Source organism: Cnephaeus nilssonii (genome assembly GCF_951640355.1).
Source record: "Cnephaeus nilssonii genome assembly, chromosome: 9".
NCBI lineage: Eukaryota > Metazoa > Chordata > Mammalia > Chiroptera > Vespertilionidae > Cnephaeus > Cnephaeus nilssonii.
Window position 1 is genome coordinate 90,259,982 of NC_137080.1, and position 26,564 is coordinate 90,286,545.

Below are 26,564 nucleotides of genomic sequence, written 5' to 3' on the forward strand. Positions count from 1 at the left end.
TGCTCCTCCTGCCAGCCTGGTCATCCTCAACTGCACCCCCCCGTGGCCTGGCCGCCCCTAACTGCCACCCCACCCCACCCCCGCTGGCCTGGTCGCCCCCAACTTTCCCCCTCTGCTAACCTGGTTGCCCCCAACTGCCCCCCCCTGCTGACCTGGTCGCCCCCAACTGCCCCCCCACACCAGCCTGGTCATCCCTCACAGACCCCCCCCCCCCCCCCCCCGCCGGCCTGGTTGCCCCACGCAGCTTGCTGTTCAGTCGTTTGGTCGTCCCTCACTAACCCCACTGCTGGCCTGGGTCATCCCACGCAGCCTGCTTGTTCAGTCGTTTGGTCGTCCCTCACTAACCCCCCCTGCCGGCCTGGTCGTAGGCAGCCATCTTGTGAGGGTATGAAGGTTAATTTGCATATTACCTCTTTATTATATAGGAGGATAGCCTGGTCGGTGTGGCTCAGTGATTGAGTGCTGCAGGCTCAGTCCCCCTTTCCCTTCCTCTCTGAAATCAATATATATATTTTTTAAATGATTAACTGCACATAGACTATAAACTGTTCTGATTCTGTGTTAATTTCATCTTTCTCATCATGAGTCTAAAAGCCTCTATTTGGTACCTACGGCAGCTTCCAACACTGTCTCTGTATAGATGTAGATGTAACCAACGCTGACTCCATCTTTGTGTGCCCCTTTCTTTAGAATTTCCATGTTTGAACCTGACCTCGATAGTCTCAGCCAGGACCAAGCCTTATGGTTAATGATTAATTGTGTCCTATAAGCTTATACACTATAACCATAGAGATTCCTGTCAGTAAAAGGCCAGAATGGCATAGCAACTGAGATAAATATCAAAGTAGGTGCTGGTGTCAATTGTAAGCAGTTTTCCATCATAAGACCACCAGGAGGTGTGCTCCCTTTGTCTTGTGGCTCATTAGTAGTTCGGCTATTCCATAAACATTTACTGTAACAGCTGTCTAGCAGCGGTGACTATCTGCACAGACTGTGGGCCACCCTCCACTCTGACCCACTCTTCCTGTAACTTACTCTACAAATTCTGTTATAATCAATGGACTTGCCGGCCTCGTTTTCTGGTCTCAAGATACCTTCTTGGTCCGGTGGTCACTGTACCTCCGTCCCTTCGGACAGTCTCCAGCTGGGAACTGAGTGTTGGAAGTCCTAAGAAGAGATATCAAGGGCTCAGTTACTGGGGTTTAGCTTAGTTTCTGACTCCAATCCTTAAAGCTTTACAAAGATGCTGGACATGCGAAGTCCAACCCAAGACAAGCCGAATGCTGTCAGCAAGAGGCTCTTGCCTCAGGAGCAAATGAGTTCACTATTTGAGTAATCTGTCACTATCCCTTCCCAGATGAATACAAGCCGAGGTGGGGCCTATTTAAGTAGAACTGTAGATATTTAGATTACAGAAACATTAGGTCCACTGTAGGTCAGAGTATGAAAGAGTTACTTTTCAAATTTTCATCAACTTTCTAATCATGACCAAACATATTTCAGAAAAATGCTCGACTTTCTACATAAGTGAAAATCAGAATTTTGAATGAAGACCAATTCAGAATAGTTATTTTTTTCTGGAACATTTAATGGCCCCAAATCCAAACAATATCAATTAGAAATACTGTCAATGTTTTATGATAATGGTTAAATTCCAAGGTTAACTGTAAACAGTCACTTGAATTTCAAAGTCAGATATCCTCTATATGCTTATGGGAAAGTCTGGTCTCTGTTTTCAACTCTCCTTAAGTTCTAATTGTAGATTGCTACCTGGATCCTGGTATCTGCTCTCCCCTTCCTCCATAGTAATAGAATCCTGATTTTGAGCCAGGTACGTGGCTACCTGAATTGACTAATCCCCCAAACTCCCTTGCAACTAAGGGTGACCTATCATGGGACTGAGTTTTGACCTGTGAGTCTTAAGAGGAGTTATTATGGGGTACCTTTCTGGAACCTTCCTTAAAACACTACTGGCACATTTCTTATGTTTCTTTCTTTGTCCCTTCTTTAATCCATTCTGTCTCTTGGAAAGTGGATGCAGTAGCTAGAGTGTTAGTTTGTCATCTTGACCATGAAGACCGAGAGAAGTCCAGGTTCCTAAAGGCTTTGTGAAACAGATTCATCACATGACCCTGGGTTGCCTACTTTTGGACTTTTATGTGAAGGAGAATTCCCATGTTGTGCAAGCCAGTTATTTATTAAAATATATGTTTATTGATTTCAGAGAGGAAGGGAGAGGGAGAGATAGAAACATCAAAGATGAGAGAGAATCACCGATTGGCTGCCTCCTGCACAGCACCTACTGGGGATCAAGCCTGCAACCTGGGCATGTGCCCCGACAGGGAATTGAACAGTGACCTCCAGGTTCATAGGTTGATGCTCAACCACTGAGCCACACTGGCTGGGCTAAACCAGTTATTTTTGGCTTTTGTTACATATAGCTGAATTTAGTTCTAATGACTAAAACCAAGAAACACTCTCAAATGAGCCCTAGGAAGAAGTTCCAGGTGAAGAAACCATTCTAATCTACACTGTATGTAAGGACGCAGTCAGCTGACTTTCTAGAATCAGGTTACTAAGAGAAAAACCAACCAAAAACCAAGAAAGAAGAAACCTTAATGAAGACCCTAAGTAGAGGGCCAGTCTTTGAACACATTTTAGTTCTGAATGGTTTGGTGGGAAAACACTGTTTGATGGACAAGTTAACTCCTTCCGGACAAGTTAGTCCACGTAAAGTGCTTGTCCCCCTGTTTGGCACATGGCGAGGTGCTCTATCAGCCATTAGGAGCCACGTGACCACTCAGTCTGTTTCCAGCGTCCTTCCCCGAGGCGGGCGCAGTGGGCCTGCTGATGTCCCCTGCCCGCCTTACAGAAGGCTCATCCCCACAGTTACTAGTATCAACAGGGAAAAAACCTAGAAAAGGGGACTCCTTAGGTTCCAGGTTACACAAATCCACGGAAGAAAAATCAGCAGCGGAGGAGGAAATCCACTCTTTATTTACAATTCTTTCACTTTACCCACAATTTCCCATACAAACATAAAAACTAAAAAAATAAAACCACCACTTGGGAACATAAGTGTCTTTCTTCAGTCCAGCTGAGGCTGGGCCCCGGGCCCGCTCTGCGGAGGGGACTGAGGCACACTGCGGGGAGGGCGCAGGGTTAGGAAGAATGCCTGAGAAACAGCTCCAGATGAGAAACAAGACGCCTGTGGGTGGCTCTGCTGGCAGACGCCAGGGTGTCACCCACTGGGACACTGCTTGGCTCCCCAAGATGACAGCTGCGTGCCACCACCCCCACTTCACTACCCAACACCAAACAGGAACTGGGGTCACACATCTCGTGAGCTGGGTGGGATGTGATTGTAATGGTGGGGACACCAAATGCTTCTCTCTGAGAAGAGCCCAAAGCCCCAGGGACACACAGGAAACCCCTTTGCTTGGCACTGACAGTCAGTCACAGCTTCTGTCCTGAATACAACGCTGACTTACAAATGTAAAAACAAAAGCCGTCCCCCATTCTGGGGGAAAGGCAGGGGCTAAAAACATGCAGAAGGGCTTCTGCCTCTGTGGTCCTCTCTGGGAGGCTAGGGGTGAAGGGGGGAGCTCTGACTGAAGGCAGGAAGGAGCAAGGCAGAGGCTCCCCAGGGCCGGGGAGGTGGGGCAGAGGGGAGGAGAAACAACTGCAATACTGATGCTCGACACTGATGCTCGGCACGGCTGCCTCTGGTTTCAAAGCAGCTCCATCTGCTCAGCACAGCCCACCCAGCAGATGCACTCACTCCCTCCCTCCCGCACAGGAGGGCATCCAGAAACCAACCTGCTGGCAACTTCCCCTGCGCTAGGGAGCCGGATTGCTTTCACAAGTTGATGCGCATTATAAATATAAAATCATATCTGCTACAAAGAGGACATATATTTGTACATCTTTACCCATATACATAATAACACAATTTACACATAATATCTTGGAGTGGGTCATCAAGGAAAAGGGTTTGGAGAGGTAAACAGACCCTCCTTCCTCCCCTGCCCTGTCCTTCTCGAGGGACGCTTACACACTTGGCGGCTGGGGCCTTTCCCAGCTGGTGTGGTGGGCTCGTCTGGACAAAGAGATTCAGATAGGTAACTAAAGGTTGAGTGGGCATACCCACCCATGAACACAAACGCACGCTCACATAGTAGTGAGAAAAGGAAAAATAAAATCCCTAGCCCTTGGGTACAGGCTCTTCCCAGAGTTATAAGCATCAGTGTCTCCTCCATCTGAGAACAATGGTCTTAAAAAGCTGCCCCTCACTGGCTCAGACCAGGGCAGCAGGTAAAGGGCTAGGAACTGTGGACAGGGGAGAGGGGCTAGGAGTATTTTGAAAACATAAGGCGTTTCTGACCTGTGATCAAATCAAACTATGTCACAAAAAGCAACAATATCAGTTGGGGCTGGGAGGCAAGAGACAGCAAGTCCAATGTAAGTTAAGACCCTGAGCCTTCCCCTTCGTCTCTCCAGTTTCTTTTAAAGGGGCAGACAACCCTGTACCTCTTTTTCAGTCCTCTCCCAGAGCTGGCCCATGCACGTGGCATGGAATACTGACAGCGGTCCAGGAGACCCATCCAGAGACATGGAGTGGTGGATAGGCACGCCAGAAAGTTAAGACCTGGGCGGCGGATGTGAGCTTTTTACAGCAGGAGTGGTTCCTGGTCCAGTCCACGGCTCGCACAGTGGCCACAGTGATCAGATTGCCATCAGAGATGGGGGCAGTCTGGGTCCCCATGGGGAGATAGCACCTATCGACGGTAGTGATTGGGGGCGTCGGCGAACATGTACTTGAGCCTGTACGCCTCGGCGAGAAGCAGCCCGATCTCTTCGTTGCCCCAGTGTATCGTAGGTAGGTTTTGTAGCAGCATGAGGAGACCCTGAAATGCAAGAAAGGACTTTTCTCATCCCAGGACCACAGAGCAATGGACTAGCAGGCCCTGACGGGTTTCTTTCTCTGTCCCACATCCTAACGGGCGGGCCCTCCCTCCTCCCAAGCAGCACACGGCCCTCCCGCCCTAGGAAGCATTGAAAAGCCTCTGCTGATTTTCCAATCCACTAACACCTGCCTCTTTAAAAATATTATAAATACAGAATGACAACAGTAAATAAGGATATTAAAAAAAGAAAAATAATCATCCAAACATCTCCCTAATTTTTGAAGTATTTCTTATTAGTCTTTTCACATGCATATTTCTTTAAATAGTTGTAATCATAATTAGGATTTCATATATTTTTTTACCTATAATTATCATGTTTTTCCATGCAGCCTTCAGAAATGATTACATTCAATATTAGTATTGTCATGTGGCTATAATAATTTACTCAACCATTTTCCTTTTGTTAGTAACTTAATTTGCTTCCTTTAAAAGAAAACCAAAAACATTTACTAGTATAAGCGACTGCTACATATCCTTCTGCAATGGACACTTTTCTCACAATACAATGTTACTTGCAATCACCCTATTCCTCTGCCCTGTTCTCCAAGACCGTCCTCACCCATCTTCTTTTAAAACTCCATCCATCTAAACTCTATTAGTTTTCAAAGCACAGGTCCCTCAAACAGCTCCAGGGAGACCGCTATTAAAGAGGACATTGGAATAAAAATGAATGTGAGATTTTAGGTTCTCTCGGTAGTTACCCATGCTCTTGCTGCTGCTTTAAGTTCTTTCTCTGTCTCTCTTTCTGAACTGGACATTCTTGTTATTTTTCTGATAATGAAAGTAATTGTAACAAGACACAAACCCCAGAGCCATAAACATACTGAGATTTGATTACATATAATTATAAAAACCTTAATGTGTCAAGAGGCACCTGGTTGCCTCTCTATATAATAAAGAGGCAATGTGCAAATTGACCATCACTCCAACACACAAGATGGCCGCCACAAGATGGCCAGCAGGGGAGGGCAGTTGGGAGGGACCAGGGGGTGACCAGGCCTACAGGGGAGGACAGTTGGGGGGGACCAGGCCTGCAGGGGAGGGCAGTTGGGGGGGACCAGGCCTGTAGGGGAGGGCAGTTGGGGGCAATCGGGCCAGCAGGGGAGGGCAGTTGGGAGCGACCAAGCTTGCAGGGGAGGGAAGTTAGGGGCAATAGGGCTGGCAGGGGAGGGCAGTTGGGAGCGACCAGGCCTGCAGGGGAGGGCAGCTGTGGGGGACCAGACTTGCAGGGGAGGACAGTTGGTGGGGACCAGGCTGGTAGGGGAGGAGGGTTGGGGGTGATCGGGCCTGCAGGGGAGGGCAGTTGGGGGGAACAAGGCCAGCAGGGAAGAGCAGTTAGGGGTGACCAGGCCTGCAGGGGAGGGCAGTTGGGGGGAACCAGGCCAGCAGGGGAGAGCAGTTAGGGGTGACCAGGCTGGCAGGAGAGGGCATTAGGGGCAATCAGACTGGCAGGGGAGTGGTTAGGGGGTGATCAGGCTGGCAGGCAGAAGTGATTATGGTCAATCAGGCAGGCAGGCAGGCGAGTGGTTGGGAGCCAGCAGTCCTAGATTGTGAGAGGGATGTCCCAGATTGGAAAGGGTGCAGGCTGGGCTGAGGGACATTCACCCCCCGTGCACGAATTTCGTGCACCGGGCCTCTAGTAAAGTATAAGAAACGAACTATAAGGAAATATGCATAACACCTGTAAAAGATGGAAGGTTAATATCCATAATCAAAGAGTGCCTACATATCAGTAAGAAAATATACAAATGGCTGGGCGCTGTGACCCGGCAATGCACAGAATGCTGATGGCCCACCCACAGGCAATGTTTTGTAGTGTAAAGGTCTTGCCTGTCTTTATGAGATTTCTTCTTTCAGCAAAAGAAACTTAGCTGCCTTTATCATACTATCCACGCATCACTGCAACATATTGCCAATATGATGAAGTTCTGACTAATTCTGGGTTTTGCCCTAAACTTTCCTTCTTTCTCCCCTTCCTAGAAAATGGGTAAAACACAGGAGTGGAAGCAGTCATCTCAGACCCTAAGGTTTTAGAGCCACGTGTTGAAGATGGTAGAGCAACAAGCCAGAGGAGGCCTGGAGCCCTCGTGTTAGCTTTGGGCTGCTTACACTTAGACGGTGAGTCAAAGAAAAGTAAACAACTATCTTGTTTTAAGCCACTGTTATTCTAAGGTTTTGGGTACAGGACAGTTTATATCATGTTAACAAATACAGGCCGTGTATAACAAAGTCAGAAACACACATGGTGTTTGATCTGGGACTCTATGTCTGGGTCCCTCTCTTGAGGAAATATTCACACTCCTGTATAAAGGTCTTCACTGCATCACAGCTCCCAATAGCGGGAATGGCACCAGAGAAGTCTCCTTCCGTATGGAATAGTTAGATAAACCGTGGCTATCCATATCATGAAATACAAGGCAGCACCTGTAACAAATGAAGTAGGACTCCATGCACCAAGGTGAAAAATAGCTAAGACATTTTTAGGAGGAAAAAATAGTTAAGTTGTAGGAAAATACATATAATGTAGTATCACTTAGGTAAATGGGAAAACAGAATATATTTATAATTTATATATGTATATATGTGTATAAAAACTTCAGAAAACCTATATTGGTGTATAAAAACTTTAGAGGGCTAGGCAGTTACTTTTGGGGAAGTGAGACTTTCACTTTCTCATTATACTTCTCTATCTTTCAAGCCCTTTGTTTTCAATTTTTACAATAAAGTCTTAATACACATTCTGGGGAAGTTTTGTTTAGTAAAAAGTAAAAAAGCAGAAAATAAAATATCCGTAACTTCAAAATCAAGAGGAAGCTATTTTGAAATGTTTTGACATATTTCCTTCTAGTCCTTTTTCTGCACATTTTACACAGTTGAAATAGTTTCTCTATGCAATGTTGAATCTATTTAGCGTTTATCATAAGTATTTCCTCTAATATTAAGAACTCCTTGTAGACATTCTCAATGGCCAAACAATTTTCCATGATGCAGATGTACCATCATTTATTCTACATCTTCCTGTTTTGAGCACTTGATTATTTCTGTTTTTTTTCACTATAATGAAATTATAATGAACAGCCTTATGCATAAAGCCATATATTGGACTATTTTCTTGGGCTAAAGTCCTAGGAATGAAATTACTATGTCAGAGGGCATGAATGTTTTAAAAGTACTTAACACTCATCCAGAAAACGCATTCCAGAAAAATGCTCATTTCCCAGATCTCCACCAGCACTGAATACTATCATTAAACAAACTTTGTTAATTGTAACTCTGTCCCTGAGATCTCCAAACCTGAGAAGAAAACTTGAAGCCTTAAGTCAAAATGGTGGTGAACCCACAGGAGGAACAAGAGAAAGCAATCAGTCTACCTGCTTCTCTATCTGCCCATACTCTCCCCGCCAACTTATTTTTTTTAATATATATATTTAAAATTGATTTCAGAGAGGAAGGGAGAGGGGAGAGAGAGAGAGAAACATCAATGATGAGAGAGAATCACTGATAGGCTGCCTCCTGCACGCCCCACACTGGGGATCAAGCCCGCAACCTGGGCATGTGCCCTTGACTGGAATCGAACCTGGGATCCTTCAGTCCACTGGCCAAAGCTCTAACCATTGAGCCAAACCGGCTAGGGCACTAATATTAATTTTTAACTTAATTAATTCATTGGAAAACTTTTTTATTGCTTTTTGTTGGCATAGAATCTCATTCTCACTTTCAATCAACTCGCTGGGTGAGGCCAAGTCGCTATCCTATTTCTTTTTTTTAAAAAATATATTTATTGATTTCAAAGAGAAAGGGAGAAGGACAGAGAGATAGAAATATTAATGATGAGAGAGTCATTGATCAGCTGCCTCCTGCACGCTCCTTACTGAGGATCGAGCCCGCAACCCAGGCATGTGCCCTTGACCGGAATTGAAACTGGGACCCTTCAGTCTGCAGGCTGATGCTCTATCCACTGAGCCAAACTGGCTAGGGCGCTATCCTATTTCTTGAGGACATACCTCACTGACTCCGAACCAGCCCTGAGCTGAAGGAATGATATTTGCTTATCCTCACCCAGAACATAGGCACCAGGAGGCCTGGAGACTCGATGAGACCCTTAGGACTTCAAGTGATCATCCCACTTGCCATCCAACCAGTGTAAGAGCTTAAGCAAATGCAGGAACTCTTAGAAACACATGGGTCCAAGCCTCATTCCTGGAGTTTTGGATTCTAAAGACTTAGGATGGGATCCGGCAACCCGCACTTTTCACAAATGTCTCCAGAGATTCCAACAGGCAACCAGGTCTGGGGTTCCACTAGGGCCGTGGTCGGCAAACTGCGGCTTGCGAGCCACATGCGGCTCTTTGGCCCCTTGAGTGTGGCTCTTCCACAAAATATCACAGCCTGGGCGAGTCTATTTTGAAGAAGTGGCGTTAGAAGAAGTTTAAGTTTAAAAAATTTGGCTCTCAAAAGAAATTTCAATCATTGTACTGTTGATATTTGGCTCTGTTGACTAATGAGTTTGCCGACCACTGCACTAGAGGTACTAAAAAGCTCTTGATGGAATAAAAGCAAACTTGAGATCCCAAGGAAGGCAACCCTTAGATGTCACAGAGAGTGACCTTTCATTAAATAAATGAAGGTAAGTCCATAAAACAAAATACCCTGCAGCCAAATTATCCATGTTTTCAACATTTTTGCACAAGCATGTACACATGTAATGTGTAAAAAAATACAAATTTGGGGAAATGATGTATATCTATACTTCTTGACATTATACAACACCACTATATTTTGTAAAGTGGTAAATAGAGGTTACAGAACAAAGTATACGAAATGATTTAATTAACAGTTACATACATACAATATGTATTTATTCATATAGATTTGCATAATGAAATGTCTGGAAGGAAATATATCACCTTTGTGTGGTAAGATTTCAGGTACCTAATTTTTTCCTTTTTACATACTGGTATTTTAAATTTTTCTATAGTGGTTACATACTCATACAACTGATAAACAAAAGCAACCAATAAAGGGATGATCTTTCTAGAAAAGGCTATTCTTCGCTGGGATAAGAGCTACCAGTAATTTCCAATTCTTCTAGCCTTGCTAGAAACCTTCCAGAAACTTGGAAATAATTCCACCCCTTACCAGTATTCCTCCCTCCAGAGACTCGTTTAACACTCCTCACCTCCCCCAAGGGCAGTGAGGCTTAGGTGTGAGGAACCACTCTGCCACCTGGTGGCCATGCCTAGGCATGCACTCCCATCGTAGTGCTGTAACAGTGGGAAGGTGTTAATCGCAAATCGGGTGCTTTTAGCTGGAGGTAGAGAAGAGACGCTGCCTGGGCTGGGAACCACTGAAGATTTGTTACAAAGCCAGCTCATGGGAACACTAAGTATGACATGCTTAGATGAAACACTGCACTTGTTTGCACAAGAAGGCAGCTTGTGGGGCAAGCAGCAGAGACGGTTCCAAATTAATGGAAAGGGGCAATGGCTTTCACGGAAGAAAAACTGAACATGGTTGAAAGAGTAGAAGAGGTTCTGGCTCAGGTACCTGCTGAGAACACACAGATCACAAAGGAAAAGAAATACAGCAGAGGAGTAATTTGAGCTGTATCAGGGCCGTGATGGGCAGAGGGGGTGACAATTAGGTAAGGAAGGGGCCAAGGGAGAAGGGATAGTAGGTAACAAGCAAAGAGACTTTGGTAAGGAAAAGGCACAGGGAAAACCCATTAGAGAATGCTCAATAGATGGAAGAATTGCAGATGAAGAGGGAGAAATCTAGGATAATAATTGTTATAATGGTAGCACGTACTACATGCCGGGCACTTACTACATACCAGGCAGAGCCGTGGATGCTTCATATGTACTCTGTATTAACTTATTTCAGCGTCACATATACTCTGCGATACATATTAGGTCCATCTTACAGATGAGGAAATTGAGGCACAGAGGTTAAGGAACTTGCCCAGGGTCAGAGTAATCCTGGGCTGGGATCTGAACCCAGGTAATCTATGAGTGAGAACTTGTGCTCATAACCACTATTCTACATACTACTTGCTTTGGAGTGAGAGGGAACTGGGCATAATGTAGAAGGAACAAAAAGAAAAGAAGTCATAGCAGAGACTGCTTGAAAGAAATCTGAATAGTTGATTAATTTTACTCAGTGTAAAAGCCAAGCACCACCAAAATAGGATGTATAATAATTGACAGCAAAAGACCTTAAGGCCACATAAAATATATACTATTAAATAAGATACTGTGTTAAGAATCACTTAGCAATACTGGAACATACTTTGCAACTGTAAATGTATTCAGGCATGTAAATATACTTTCTTAGTCAAATAAGTACTTTAAAACAAATCCTTCCTGTTTTGAAAACCAGTGAGGTAGCAAAACAATTCCCCTGATTTCAATTTTCAAAAACGTGTCCTTTATGTAAACTTTGTGAGAGCCAAACTTATTCCCTGGTTTCCCCAACATCGGAGTACCTAGCAGTGCATTTGGTAAGTCTCCCCTCAGAGAAAGTACCTAGCAGTGCATTTGGTAAGTCTCCCCTCAGAGAAAGCCGTGGAGTCCCCTTCAAGGGCTTCTTCTGTTTACATCCTTTCTCACCCGGCCCCAGGGCTCTCTGAACCTTCTTCTGGGCTGGATTCAAACGGGCAGTTTACTGTATATCTGTTTGGGCAACATTCCAGGATCCCAAACAGAAGTTCCTGCAGAAGTAGTGGGTGGATGCCATCTGGTTCAAGGGATTTCTTTACATTTAGTTGTCATTTAGGCCTGAAACATCCCATGGGCTTAGCACTGTTCCATTTAATAACTCTGATCTGTGTCCTACAAAAAACATTTTCAGAATGGGAATCTCTCCAAGGTTTTCCATAAGATGAAAGGACAGGATTCTGAGGCCAGCTGCTACTTTGGTTGAGAGTCATCAGCTAGGCCAAGGTGACTTCCTTGCCAGTTCCCGTTTTACAGCGTTGGAGGGATTTTGATTATTGGTCCTTGGAGTCCCCTTGAAATCAGTTCTGAGACACCTGCCCTGACATCTCTGTGGGGTATCCTGCTCTTCGGGCTCTCACACATACTGTCCCGAGATGACTTTTTAGACTGCAGGGTGACCAGTAGATACAATGTTATAGCCATATCATTTCCAGGCTACCTGGAGGTTACTCTATTCTGTACAAATCTTAAAAAAAATAAATAAATAAAAATAAATATATATATAGATAGATATAGATATATAGATATAGATATAGATAGAGATAGATAGATAGATAGATAGATAGATAGATAGATAGATTAGGGATTTATTACAAAATACAAAGTGTTAGTTTCTCATCATCACTGATTCAAGAAAACAAGGTGATGAGTCCTGGGGGGAGCTGGGGACTAAAAGCCAGCTCTGGAGCAGACCAATAGACACTAACTTACGACCTCCAACAAGTGGCCATTCTCGAGGGCAGCTCCACCCGCCCCTTATCCGTACACTTCTTATTCTCTGCATGCTCGGAGGCATGGGTCCCTGGGTAATGTGCATCTTGAAACACCGGGGAAGAGACCCAGAATTTTGACCTTGATGGGCTTTGATGACCCTGATGGACAGGCCAATACCGGTGGCCATGCTGCAGTGAGGATGGTGGGCGTGAAGGCTTCGGCCACTGTGATCTTGGCTCGCCCGCTTGAACATGGACTTGCTCTACTACATTCAGTCCTCCCAGAGTCAGTGGACCCGTCATCGATGGAGTGAGTCAAATAGAGGATCTCGCACATGTGCCAATGCTGTCGGGGACCTGCTCATTCTCTTCCCCATGGTCACAGCCACTCCCCTGCACCCTCTGGCACCTCCTCTCCGGCCCCATTTGTTCACCAGGATTAGCAGAGCCTGTGTACTCAGGTAAGTTAAAAAGCACTCAGACTTGGGTGCTAAACTCTATCTTGCCTCACTGCTCCCAGACTCAGGAGAACACTGGAGGGACCAGTGATAATGACAGTAAGCTCACTGCTTGGAGGGCTATATGCGCAGCACACCATTCTACCCACGTCATGTGCATTACTTTGTATAATCCTCATAATAGCCCTACGAGGCAGGTACTCTTATCCCCGTTTTACAGGTAAGAAAACTGAGCTATCGAACACCAATTTACTTCTTAAGGTTGCATACCTAGAAAAGCGGCACAGCTAGGATTTGACCTAAGTAGACCAGCTCCAGAGACTGTGGCTTAGTGCTGTTCTAGACGCCCTGCACTGGCCCCCCTCCCCGCCGGCTCCCTCCCTGCTCTCTAAGGGTGACCAAGGGCTGGTCTGCTGAAACCGCCACAACTTGAACTTTTACCTCCGCAGTGACTTCATCTGGTTTCCTTTCGAGTCACTGCAGCTGTAGCCCTAAAACTTCCCTCCCAGGCTGGGCCCATTGGCTCTCTTGGATGCGTGTGTTCATCGACAGAGCGTCCCCTGCAGTGATTTAACTACAGTTAGCCCTGTTCTCTGCGGAGGTCACAGGCCAGGGTCTCACTATTTGACACGATGCTCTTGTGCTCTGCGCCGTGCTTGTCTCCTGAAGGACACCTCCTGTCTATCCTAACACAGTCAGACCCACTTTTCTCTTTTATTATTCACAGAATTATAGAACTGTGGGGCTGGGAGGAACTGTGCAGACTATCCAGTTCCATCGCCGGTTCTATTTGGTCTAAAAGAAAGAGGTGGGACTCCTCTCCGAGAGGAACTGCGTGTTAACACAGCGGCAGACAAAAGCTCCATTGTTATTCTGAGGGTTGTTGCAGAAAGACCTCAAATCCATCAGATAATCGAATAGGCTACCCAGGAAAGAACATCTCTGTGTCTAACACAGTTTCAAAGTCATAGACTATTACCCTGTGCTCTGTCGATACTGTGAATCACTAACAGCCGTTCCAGGAATCCCCGCCACCCCCCGGGCTAATCTGGGAAGCGCTTTTATCACATGTGACAAGGCCCTCTGAGCCTGGCTCGGGATAACTAAATTAGACCCCGTGCTCCCGATATCCTGCTCCACTTCAACCACATTATCAAAATGGAGAGCTCACCCAGCGCACGGCCACTGCAGCCCCTGGTGCTCATTTATCCCGGGCGCCACATATGCTGCCTGCTGGCGGGAGCTGTGGCTCTTTATCAGCTGCCTGCAGCCTTGGCACCACAGCTGGCATCTACTCACAGAAGCGGCTCTTTCCTTTTTCTTCCAAAGTCCTTTTGGGCAAGTCGGGTCCTGTCTTTCCATCTACCTGCTGGGCAGGTTCCTGCTCTTTGGCCACCTAATACCAATTAGAGCGGGCCTGCTCTTGAGAACGCAACACCTCGGATAGTAATTAGACCTTAGAAAAGCACTCAGCCCTCTCTGGCTTTCTTCCCCTGCTTTTGGAAGAAATAGATGCCCATTTGGAAAAAATAACCTTCTGTTCAGAGATGTACAAAGCAGAAAAACAAAAGCCTACTACTGTCCCAGAGATAACGACCATGAAAACCTCCAGGCCTTCCTCTCTGCCGACCTCAGAGCCTGGCAATCTCTCGTCAGTCAGTCCCCAAGCCTCTGGAGCAGCTGCCAGCATCCCACCACCTCACATCTGCCCTGCACCCAGGCCTCCAGGCCGCTGCCCTCACTGGTCATCCGCTCTCCCTCCTTTGCTCCGCCCACCTTTCTCCCTGGCCTCCTGGTGTAGGAGAGTGTGCGAAAGACCTGGTCCTCGTCTCCCCTCTGTCCACACTCGCTTCCTTAGGCTCACATCCACCATCCTGGCTTTCAGGCCTTCTAGCCGAAGGCTGCTGAACATACATGTCTAGTACAGACTCATGGATTGATCTGTCTATCCTACATCTCCATCTGGATGTCTAACAGTAGTTAAAATTCAACATGTCCAAAACTGGACTCCAGATCTTCCTCTGAAAACCTGCTCCCTGCCGCCTTCTCATAAAGTATGCAGTCAAACTGCTCATCCTTTCTGTTATACTTTACACCTGATTCATCAGGAATCCCTGTTGGCTCTGCTTGTGAAATATATCCAAGTTCTAGCCACCTGTCACACCTTCACTGCCACCATCCAGGTCCACACCACCCTCATGTCTCACCTGGAGGACCACCATGGCCTCCTGGGTGGTCTCCTGCCCCCACCCTTGCCCACGCCCACAGTCACAGAGAAGCCAGAGCGATCCCTTGAGTGATCGTGTCCCTTGTCTGCTCAAGACCTTCTTACGGCTCCCCTTCCACTCAGAGAAAGGCCATAGTCCTAGTGTCTGCAAAGTCCTCTGTGAGCTGTGCCTTGTAAGTTCCCTGGCCTCACCTCTGCCGACTCTTCCCCTGGATCACTGTGCTCCAGCCCGCCCTCTCCCACCCCCCGCCGCCACCACCCCAATTCCTTCCACCGCAGGCATGCACTGCTTGAAGGCCTTTGCACTGGCTGTTCCCTCTGCCTGGATACTCCTCCCCAGATGATCATAGGGCTGGCTCCCTCCCCTTCCCAAGTCTTTGCTCAAATGTGACCCTATCCTGACAACTTAACTTGAAATTGCAACCTACCCCTTCCCCACTACCTAATAACCCCTTTATCCTGCCCTACATTAGAAAAATTTACCTTTTCACCCTCTAACATTCTTTTTAACTTACTCTGCTTGTGTTTATTATAAGTCTCTCCCAACTAGTATGTAAGCTCCATGAGAACAGAGATGTCTGTCTGTTTTACTTTCCAATGTATCCTATGCCTTCAGCAGTGCCTAGCACGTGGCAGGCAGTGAACAAATGCCTGTCAGGGACTGAATGAGGTCTCCCAGGCCTGCCCAGCAGGTTCGCAGCAGCCTTTCTGGCACTAAGACCCTTTCATACTGAAGGGTGCTGGGCCCTAAGACTGCTGCCAACTGGGAGAGGCAGCCTCTTCTGAGCACCCCTTCCCCTTTCCCCTTCCCAGCCAGGCACCTGCTGGGGCACCTTCTGCCTGTCCAGCCCCACTGACAGGAAGCTCCCACCTGCCGCCCAGCCCCAGCCCAGGCCGAGCGCCTGTCCACTCACCTGGAAGTCCTCCTCATCCAAGATCTCTTTCCTCCACTTGATCAAGAAAGCTGCACACACGTAGAGATGGAAGTGGGAGAACCCCTCTGGCTCAGACTGGGAAGGCAGAGAACAGAGTTAGGTCTCCAAGCCCTGACCAGGAGCTGGCGCTAGTCCTCTGGGGTCCCCTCCGCCTGCAAGGTGGGAACACAGCACAGCGCCCCTTTCGTGGCTGGGCAAACGGGGGCCTGAAAAGACTGAGCAGAGGCCCTGCCTGTGAGGCTCAGGCGGACCCAGAAGCAGAAAGGAGGTGGGGACTCCTGAGCAGCTCCGCTCCACCCCAGGCCCGGAGAGGGCGCCTCGGGACAGCCTGGCGTGGAGAGGGAGGGGATCTCTTCATACCTGGTAAGTGTCCCACAGGCGGATGGTGCAGCGAAGGGGAAGCTCCCGCATAAGCAGGTTGTTCATCCAACGAAAGGCAAACTGTAGGTATTCCACCTCGTACCGCCTGAAGTGATTATGTACCTGCTCTGAAACAGGAAGTGTCATTGGCCCCGGGCACAACCTGGGGGGTCCGATCCTGGAAAAGTCCAGGAGCCACGAAGGCAATTTCATTTCTTTCCACCCCTCCCCCGGGAAGCCAGGCGGAGCGTCCCGCTGGCGTCCGACTGTCCTTTACGTTTGGTTCCACCGTCTCACACACAGCAGCACTGACAGGTAACTCAGCACCACTGTCACATCCCACAGTGACAGTCGGGCGCCCTTCTTCCCTCCCGGGGCTGCTTGAGCCACAGAACAGGAGACGCACGGTTCACTTGGCTGCTTGACCTTATCACTCAGCAGAGGAGGAGGCAGAATGGAAAGGAACGGGGGTCACCTTGGCCCCCTCCCGCCAGCGAGGATTTCCTCCTCAGCCTCCCTGACAGATGGCAGGCAGCAGGGACTTGGCCCTGCCAGTGAGAGAGGCTCGCTGACTCCACTCAAGGCAGCCCCTCCACTGGAGTTAAGTGATTCACCAGGAAGGGCTTCGACACACTCCACAGAAGCCAGCGCCCCCCACTCCCACCCTTGTCGTCCGTGTGGAACAACCCCAAACAATCCTGATCCCTGTTTTCCATGACAGCCCTTCAAATAATACGTCATAGAATTTTTTTATAGCACTATCCTCCTCAGTTTCCTAACCTATAAAACGGGGATAATCCCCCACACCTCAGAAAGTTTGGGAGACGATAACATGAGAAAATAAAAGTGACTACAGTAGCACCTGGCATGTGATACTTAATTTCTCAAGGAATAACTATTAACAATGGTTATTTCTGGTGGGTAGAATTTAAGGAAGGGGGAAGGTTTTCACTTTTTATTTTGTGTTTTTCTGAATTATTTAAATTTTTGTAATATTACTTCCATAATTGAAAGAATAAAGATATATGCACTTAAACATCCACTATCCTAATGTACTGTAGCTTTATTTATCATGTATGTGTGAGGAGAGAAAAACAGGCTGGGCAGACAATGGCAGAAACCACGGCCTCTGTCGTGTCAGCCGGCTCAGCGCCTACCCCTGCGCACGCGCCCTGCACCAGAACCCAGGTGAGGGATGCAAGAGACCCCCATGCGGGCCCCACCGCGGGGCTAACAGTTGGGTCCGGGCGATAAGAGGAAAAGCATCCACACATGACATAGAGGAAACCACTGTAAATAAACACGTGAGTGGGGCAGATCGAAATGCTGTCATAAAAGGAAGCTGAGGCCTGGCCAGTGTGGCTCAGTGGCTGAGCATCAACCCAAGCACCAAGAGCTCACTGGTTTAATTCCTGGTCAGGGCACATGTCCAGGTTTCAGGCTTGATCCCCAGCAGGGGGAGTGCAGGAGGCAGCCAATCGATGATGTTTCTCTCTCATCAATGTTTCTATCTCTCTCTCCCTCTCTCTTCCACTCTCTCTTTAAAAAACAATAAATAGCCCTAGCCAGTATGGCTCAGTGGATAGAGCGTCGACCTGTGGAATAAAAGGGTCCCAGGTTCGATTCTGGTCAAGGGCACATGCCCGGGTTACAGGCTCGAACCCCAATAGGGGGTATACAGGAGGCAGCTGATCAGTGATTTTCTCTCATCATTGATGTTTCTATGTTTCTATCTCTTCCTCTCTGAGATCAATAAAGATATATAAAAAATAATAAACAAATAAATAAAAAATCAATAACATTTATTAAAAAACAAAAGAAGAAGGTGGAGTGGAACAAATTGGGAACCTGGGAAGAAGAGTGAAAGATACCCAGTTTCTATGTGGGGGGAAGGGCAATGCTTAGCTGAAGCAGAAAACCACGGCTGGGAAAACCAGGAAACGTGCTCTGTTAGCTGGTGCGTAACTGGTGACGTCCTAAGAAGCTCTGCAGCTTGACTGGTGCCGCGGGTCCCACCTACAGGCCTCGCTGTGAGGCTCTATGTGTGCTTCTGAACCCTAACTCTGACCTCTCCCCGGCCGCAGTTTCTTCATCAGTCAGAGCAGGGCTCCCTGAATTGCCTTTTAGTCCTCACATCCCAGGATTCCAAGCCAGAGTCAAAGACATTCTGCTTCAGGAAGAGCCACCCAAACAGGTCTCGGGAGCTGTGGGAGGTCCTGCTCGGGAGCAGCCAGGCCTGAGGGCCCTGTGTCAGGGCCTCAAGTCCCGCCCATCACCACTTGGAGGGCAGGTCAGCCTACAGAGCTGCTGCTGAAAGCGAGGGAGAGCCCTGGTGGTTCCAGAGCAGAAGAGGGATGCAACCAGAACACAAGCTTACGCAAGAGGCAGCTGTGTGACAGGTGTGTAAGAGGAGAGGTTTGGAGGAGGCATGGCTGGCCCAGAGCTAGGACAATGGAGAAGAAAGGGTGACTTGAGGAGAGAGGGTGAAGGAGAACTGATAGAACTTGGTGACAGAGAACTAAGGAGAAAAAATAATTTGAGCAAACAGCAGGGTTCGCCTTGCTGTTGAGATGCGGAAGGATGCTGGGGCGCCAGCAGCACAGAGCACACGGGAAAGGGTCACACTGGGAAGGGGCTGAGGAGGGACTCGTGCATAATGTGCTGTGTCAGCTGCGTGCTGTGCTATTGCGAGAGGACTCCTCTGAACCTACCATCAATCCGGCTGACCAGCTCTTCCAGCGCCTTGACCTTCTTCTGGATCCCTGGTTGTGCGAAGGTGTAGTTATCCTGCCAATGACACAGAGCCCAGGATAAGCAGGACTCACTCAGCTGTGCTACCACCTCAAGTTCACAGGAACACACGTAAAGGCACAAGCAGTTTTCCAAAGCCGGTGCCGGTGTTTGGGAGAACAGAGGGGTCTACAGAGCAGCAGTCTGGGAAGCCTAACAGAGCCCTGCTCTGCGGAGGCGAACCATGGCCCAGGAGGCACGGGCGTGCTCTGACAACAAAGCCAGGGCAACAGAGAGACTTCCTGAGACTCCAGGGGACGCCAGACTATTGCCTTTTGAAAGCTGTAAAGCTAATGAAAGAGGCAGAGATGGATGGACCAAAAGAGGAGGCGCCGTGCTGGGTGGGGGGCTGTCTGATGCAAAAGAGCAGCAAGGAACACAGAGGCCCGCAGGAGCCCGGGACGGGGCGCCCAAGGGCAGACCCAGCCCACCTGGATGCCGTCCAGCAGCTTGCTCATGCACCAGAAGCTGTCGGCTTCAATGCTGCGCAGCACGTCCTGAGACAAATTGGTCACGTCGAAGTTCTCCACATCCTCTTCTGTAAAACAAAAGGTGGAGAGAGTCCAGAGGTCTTCTCTAAAAAACGGAGAGAGAAAGATAGAGTCTAGTATCTTCAACAGGACCCTGGGGCCAGGGAGAGCCAGGAGGACCTGATGCCAAGGGGCGGGGCCTGCCCTCCTCCGGTCAGGTGGGCGAGGCCCAGGAGAGTTCCCGAGGACCTCATTACAAGTCCACTGGGTCCACAGTATCTTTCTCTTCCCCTGCACTTGTTCATTCCGTTTTAGAAAAAGATACTTCAGGCCTCATGTTCAATGAGCTATGGACCCAGCCCCCTGGACATGATCTAGAAAAATGACTTGATTTCAGAATTCAGTGAGCTGACCGGTTCACTCATATGGAGTGAGAGCAGCTGGGATCAGATAGCCCCACAGTTCAGTTTTATTTTTAGTTTTTTAAAAAAGAAATTAAAAAAATATTTTTTATTGATTTCCGAGAGAAAGGAGGAGAGAAAGAGAGAAGAGATAGAAACATCAATGATGAGAGATAATCATTGATCGGGTGCCTCCTGCACGCCCCCTACTGGGGACGGATCCCACAACCTGGGCATGTGCCCTGACCGGGAATCAAACCATGAGCTCCTGGTTCATAGGCTGATGCTCAACCACTGAGCCATGCCAGCTGGGCTTTAGTTTTTATGTGTTGTTTTTGTTTGTTTGTTTTTGTTTTAAAATATCTTTTTATTGTTTTTAGAGAGAAAGGAAGGGAAAGAGGCCCTGAGTTCTACGCCAAAGATGGCTTCTCTCCTCAGACCCACAAGCCCTGTCTGAAAGTAGGACATTCACTGCAGCCTGGAACTGCAGAGACACAGGCATCAGACAAAACTATTCAGAGCCCAGCCCTTCCACTTATGAGAATTACTACCCAGACCTACGACTGAACCTCCTCGAGACATGTAACAACTCTCAGATTCTGCTCCTGTATAAACAGCATTTAAAAAAAATACATGCTTTTATTGATTTCAGAGAGAAAGGGAGAAGGAGAGAGAGACAGAAACATCAATGATGAGAGAGAATCATTGTTCAGCTGCCTCCTGCACGCCTCCTACTGGGGATGGAGCCTGCAACCCAGGCATGTGCTGTAACAGGGAATTGAACTGTGACCTCCTGGTTCATGGGTCAACTCTCAACCACTGAGCCAACCAGTTGGGCTATAAACAGCATTTTTAAATGGACTTTAAAGACTGAAGAAACCCTTTGGGGAAGGGAAGTGTTTTATCAGAAAAGCCATGACCCTGGAAACAACCTAGAAGTCCAACTTGAAGTGCAGACACATGTAAATATATGTTAATACATATAAAAAGCTAACAACAGGGCCTGGCACACCATAGGCATGATATAGTTTTAGATGCAGCTTAATATGATTGGTAATAACTTGGGAAAGTATGTCACTGTGTTAGGGAAAAAAGCAAGGTACAGAATTATGTATGGAATACTCTCAACCACTTACTGTACATACAATATTTACATGTGCTGACACAGCACAGTGGAAAGATAAAATACGTCACAAGGTTTACAGGATATGTTCTCCAGGTGGGAGGGATAAAGGATTTTTAGTTTCGTTAAGCTATATTAGACTTTTCAAAATTTCTATAATAAGCATAATTTTTATAGTCAGGAGAAAAATATATATACTAGAGGCCCAATGCACGAAATTCATGCAAGAGGAGGCCTTCCTTCCCCTGGCTGTCGGCACCAGCTTCCCTCTGGCTCCCAGGACCGGGGCTTCCCTCCGGCTGCCAGCAGGCACCCAGGACCCGGGCTTCCCTCTCAGCCCCAGCTTCATCCAGAAGGATGTCCGGTCCAATTAGCATATTACACTTTTATTATTATAGATACTATTTTAGGAAAAAAAAAAAAGACCTAACAATTGACTACACCTACTTTTATCATAAAAAAAAAAAAAAAAGGAATAAAGAAAGCTTGCAGAAAGGAAGACTTCCGATAACATATAAAGGTCCATTTGAGAAATCATATTAAGAAAAAAAAATCCTTCCAAGAAAGGATTTCCCCTAACTTAACACTTACTATGTAGTATTTTGGGGGGTGGCCATATATACACTATTAATTTAGTTAAATGGTCCTGGGCTCTGAGACCTAGCTCAGAATCTCCTGCCCTCTTTGCTCTGTGTTTCATCTCTAAGGCCTGGCGTGCGGCTGCACGCACTCTACTTCACTCCCCACGTGTGCCTCCCCACTTTACATGTCCATTCCCCCGGACAGGTATCCAAGTGCCTCAACTCCCACTACCACAACACTCCCCGGAAACTGGCCCCTTCCACCAGGTGAGAGCTGCGCTGGGCCCCGGTACAGCCAGACCTCTCCGGGACCAGGCTCACAGCAGCGCAGAGGGTGTAGTGCTCACGCTAACCGTCCCAGACCTCCCTCTGTATGAGAGCGTTGTCAGACAAAAGGGAAAGCCACAGGAGGGCGCAGGGCAAACCACTGCCACCGCTCACACACGTGCCCACAGGAGGATCCGGGGCTGCCCAGGCTTGTGAAGGTCCTTCCCGCCACGGGCGGGCGTTCTACACTTGCAGAGCACTGCGCCGGACATGTCCCACGTAGCAGAGTGACAAGGAAGAAAGGCCTGGGCCCCTGGCAACGACGGGGACACAACACCGTATCAGTCCTGGCGACCTGTGGCTTTTTGTCAGACAGAAGAGCACGCTGATTCAGAGCATGGACTCCGGAGCCAGACTGCACGGCTCAAACCCCGACTCCCGCACTCACTGTCTATGTGGCTCTGGGCAAACGACTTTACCTTCTGAGCCTTAGTTCCTTATCTATTAAGGTGGTCTTTCCTACCAGTGTCATAGGATATTATAAGGATTAAGTAAGTTAATATATAAAAATGCTAATAGTGCCTGGCACAAAATAAGCATTATGTAAATGTTAGCTTGTATTATTGTTATTAAATGAGGAATAAATAAATTCCTATCTGGTTTTAGCCTCAGTTTTTTTAAATTAAATTTATTGGGGTGATACTGGTTAATAAAATTATATAGGTTTCAAGTGTACAATTCTGATACATTATCTGTATATTACACTGTGTGCCCACCAGCTGAAGTCAAATCTTCTGTTACTATACATTTACCCCCCTTCCCTGGCCTCCATCCCCTTCCTTCTGGTAGCCACCATACTGCTGTCTGTGTCTATGAGTTTTTGTTTGTTCATTTGTTGTTTTCAGAGTCTCATTTATTTTGGATTCCTGTTAGTCACGTCCAAACTTAACCTAATTCCAAAATGTACCTTAAAAATAAGTCAATTTTCAAAGTTTCCATTTCCACCATTTGGTCTTAAGGAGAAGTTCTAAAAACATGGGGTCTTACATTGGCAAGATGCCACTCTTGGTAACTGCCAATTCCAAACGTTTAGCTGTCTGTCCAGGGAGCAAAGGGACCAACAGACAGATGCTGAGCCCTCTTAGGGGGCATTGATTCGAGGCCGTTGTTTCCCCATGTTCTGCCCTTGTGCCAGGCCTTCCCTTTAGCCCTTCGCTTTTGCAGGCAGTGGGACAGTTCACCGGCACTTCGAGAGCAGGAAGAGTTTATTTGCAGTGTTCTGCCTGCTGGGAGGATGAAATTCACACATTCAGTCAAAAACTGTGAGCTGAGGCACCAGCAAAAAGCAGCAGAGGCGGGAGGCCCAGCTCTCTGAAGGGCCTCATTCAGCATAAACAGTCTGTTCAGAAGGACCATCAAACGTCCCACTTGAGGAAATTCAGCATCTAATTGAGCTGGAACGGGAAACCATGCCAGCAACGCAGTCTCAAATGAGGCCAGTGTCTTCGGTTGTTAGAGACATACAGCAGTCAGGACTCAAACTGGTGGGAATGAGATTTTAAGGAATATTTTATGGCTATTTTAGGAGGCAAAGCATCCAAAAAGAGGAAACCCAAAGCTCCTTATAAAAATCAAATTGCCCACTGTGGGCTTGCCAAGAACATGCCCATTTATTAGCTGATAAAATGTACTTGAGTCCTGGCTCCTGTCAAATGTTTATTTTTCTGAGAACTCCAAGTCTTGGCCTAAAATCAGCCTCACACACACCTCAAGAGCTCCTCAACAGCTTTGGGGAAAAGCTGGTTTTGCTTAAACTGACAAGAGGAACCTGTGCACTCACTGCTCTAGGCATTTCCCAGGAGCCATCGGGACTGGGCAACCCCACACTGGCTGCCGGGTCAGAAGATGAGCCTGACGCAGGCCGGATTCCGGCAGCCGCTTCCCCAGCCTCTGGCCCACCTGGGTCCTGTCTTTGTTTTTTCTAAAGTAAACTCCTAAGGATATCTTACATCTTTTCTGATGACAAAAGTAAACTAATTGAGAAAAGGAAAACGTAAATCTTTTCGGCCATACATCTAGAGAATCTCATAAAACAGAAACTGACATTTTTCATCCAAAAAGTTTTAAGAAAAAGTGTCAAGGAATACATACTTTCAGGCAGGTATGTGACGGCAGCGACCGCGACAAGGATGCCATCACAAGCCTCCGTATGGAGAGGGTGAGGGCCCTCGGCTAATGACAGGAACGCAAAGCCACCGCAGAGGAAGGAGAGTGAGCAGAGCTGGTCTCTCCCAGGGAGGGGGTCAGAGGAAAGACTTCGGAGGTTCCTACAGAGCAGAGTCTAGAGGGAGGAAGCTCTGTTTCACGAAAATCACGTACCAAACTGTGTGAGAGGAGATGTGCTGTCTTAAAGACACAGAGAAGCAGCTGACCCTGGAGCCCCTCCTGACTCTGTGCCTGTCAATCAGGGTAGTGACTAAAAGCTGGACATTAACTCAGACTAACAGATGGGCTCTGGCTATACACTACCCAGTGCCATGACACCCTGGGTAAAATGAATTAAAACAAAAAACCACCAAATTTTCTCTATTTCTGTATTACTTTTACTCTTATTTAGCCAACGTGAGAGGCTGCTGGTTAACTGGGCCTCTTGGTTCTGACTGTAGGATCCAGTCCTACAACAGATATTTAGGTTGTTTACAATTTTTGTCTATATGAAATTATATGAGCCCAAACTCTGCATATTCAGATTACGGGGGCAAGGAGAACAGGTCCAGCACACACCTAACTTTCGAGGACCTGCCCAAAGATCCCCCAAGAGATGGGCGGCGTGTCACAGTGTATGTGAACGAGCTCTGGGAAGTCCTGGTCCCCCGAGGCCAAGGTCAGCTGCTCAGAGGCTCCTCATTAGGCTCCAGCATCTTGAATGTGTTGGCTACCTGGGTTTCTCCTCTGTCAATTTCTCACTTATTCTTGGGGTTGGATGAGAGTGAACGAGCAAGTGAGCAAGCATGCACACATCCCTCGTGCCACGCGCCAGGGAGAGCAGGCTAGGTCTCAGCCCAGAGACGACAAGCCACAACTGACCTTGGAGTCTTCCCTCCTCCATGAGAGTAAATTCAACACTGGGCATCCCACCAAAGGCACACACTGCTCTCAAATGCCAGCGGAAAGCAGCTCGCGCCGCCCTCTGACTGGCTGGCTCCAGATCCACGTCCACTGCTGGGAAGAGCCTCTAACAGCCCTCAGCTGCCTGTCACAGGGGAGGCTGCCTCGCTGTGAAGAGGGGCCAGGAGGCATCTTGAGGAAAGGGTCAGAGTCCCAATAGGGAGAGCGCTAACAAATTCAGCATCAGCTCCACCCCCAATTCCCTCCAGACCAATAGCATTAAATAGAGAATGAAATATCCTTACTGCATGATTCAATTGATCAGGTGTAGAGATAGGTAAAACTGATTAAAGAAGCTTTCCTTGCTGGGGTGGGGGGGCTAGGCGGGAACCCGAGGTGACTTCTGCAGTGCTGGAAATGTTCCATGTCCTGATATGGGTGCTGGTTATTTATCGGAAATTTATCAAGCTGTGCATGTATGATACATGTACTTTAAAATATGTATGTTATATTGCAATGTAAAGTTTACATTTCAAAACTTTAATCCTCAACCCAGGACAGGCCTTTTTAAATTGATTTTAGAGAGAGAGGAAGGGAGAAGGAGACAAGCAGAGAGGAAGAGGGAGAGAAACATCGATGCAAGAGAGAAACATTGATCGGATGCCTCCCTCCTCCACCCCACAACCCGGGTATGCACGCAGACCGGGAATCAAACCCACGACCCCTCAGAGCACAGGATGACACTCCAAGCAACTGAGCCCCACTGGCCAGGGCTAAAGTTCACATTTAAAAAAGGAAAAGGGAATGTCCTCGTAAGGCAATAATGAAACCCCACCATTAGTTTTTCCAGTTTTATCATTGGCATCCACACCCCATCAGACAGGGAAGAACAGGACTGGCAGGGTGGGTACCACATGCAGAGTCGGGTGTGAGTGGAGAATGAGGCCTCCCAGTGAATGACTGAGAGCTGGGGGCTGCAGTATAACCCAGAGCCCAGGAGCAACACATGGCAGTATGTGGGGCGTTTAATATTAACTTATTTTCTCTGAAATTTTGAGGTAACCATCAAAAATTAACTGGCCTGCCCCCTGCCTCCTTCAGGGCTTTGCTCAAACATCCTCTTCGCAATGTGACCTGGCTCACTCCTGCTTAAAGCCTGCGTCCGTTCCCACTCTTGCCAACGGCACACCTCGTCCTTTCCTGCTTCGTTTTCTCCGTAGCACCGTCACAATCCAACTAACACCTACATTTCTATTTGTTGTGTTTCTGTAGGAAAGGATTTCTTTTTACATGTAATTTACATACAGCTGACTACATATAAGTGCACAGTTCTGTTTTGACACATGTAGGCTTCTGTGCAAAAATGCCCCCGTCCAAATAGAGAGCGTTGCCATCACCAAAGAAGGTTTCCCAGGTCTCTTCCCAGGCAGCCTCCACCGTCAAGCACT

The 26,564-nt window shown here is 47.6% G+C and overlaps 1 protein-coding gene across 4 annotated transcripts in view; it reads right to left on the reverse strand.

The window, feature by feature from the left end:
• Positions 1-856: 856 nt before the first annotated feature.
• TBC1D22B (TBC1 domain family member 22B) overlaps positions 857-26,564 on the reverse strand; it is a 76,404-nt gene continuing 50,696 nt past the window's right edge. For 2 of the 4 annotated variants that reach the window (XM_079780632.1, XM_079780633.1), the window contains 5 exons: positions 19,598-19,704; positions 19,088-19,163; positions 16,377-16,504; positions 15,996-16,091; positions 2,976-4,907 (listed from right to left, as the gene is read on the reverse strand). In XM_079780632.1, the coding sequence (XP_079636758.1) occupies positions 4,779-4,907; positions 15,996-16,091; positions 16,377-16,504; positions 19,088-19,163; positions 19,598-19,704 (536 nt within the window). In that variant the 3' untranslated portion in view covers positions 2,976-4,778. Of the gene's footprint in view, positions 1,168-2,975; positions 4,908-5,031; positions 5,099-15,995; positions 16,092-16,376; positions 16,505-19,087; positions 19,164-19,597; positions 19,705-26,564 lie in introns of those variants that run through there. The other 2 variants (XR_013813989.1, XM_079780634.1) reach the window with 2 other exon arrangements.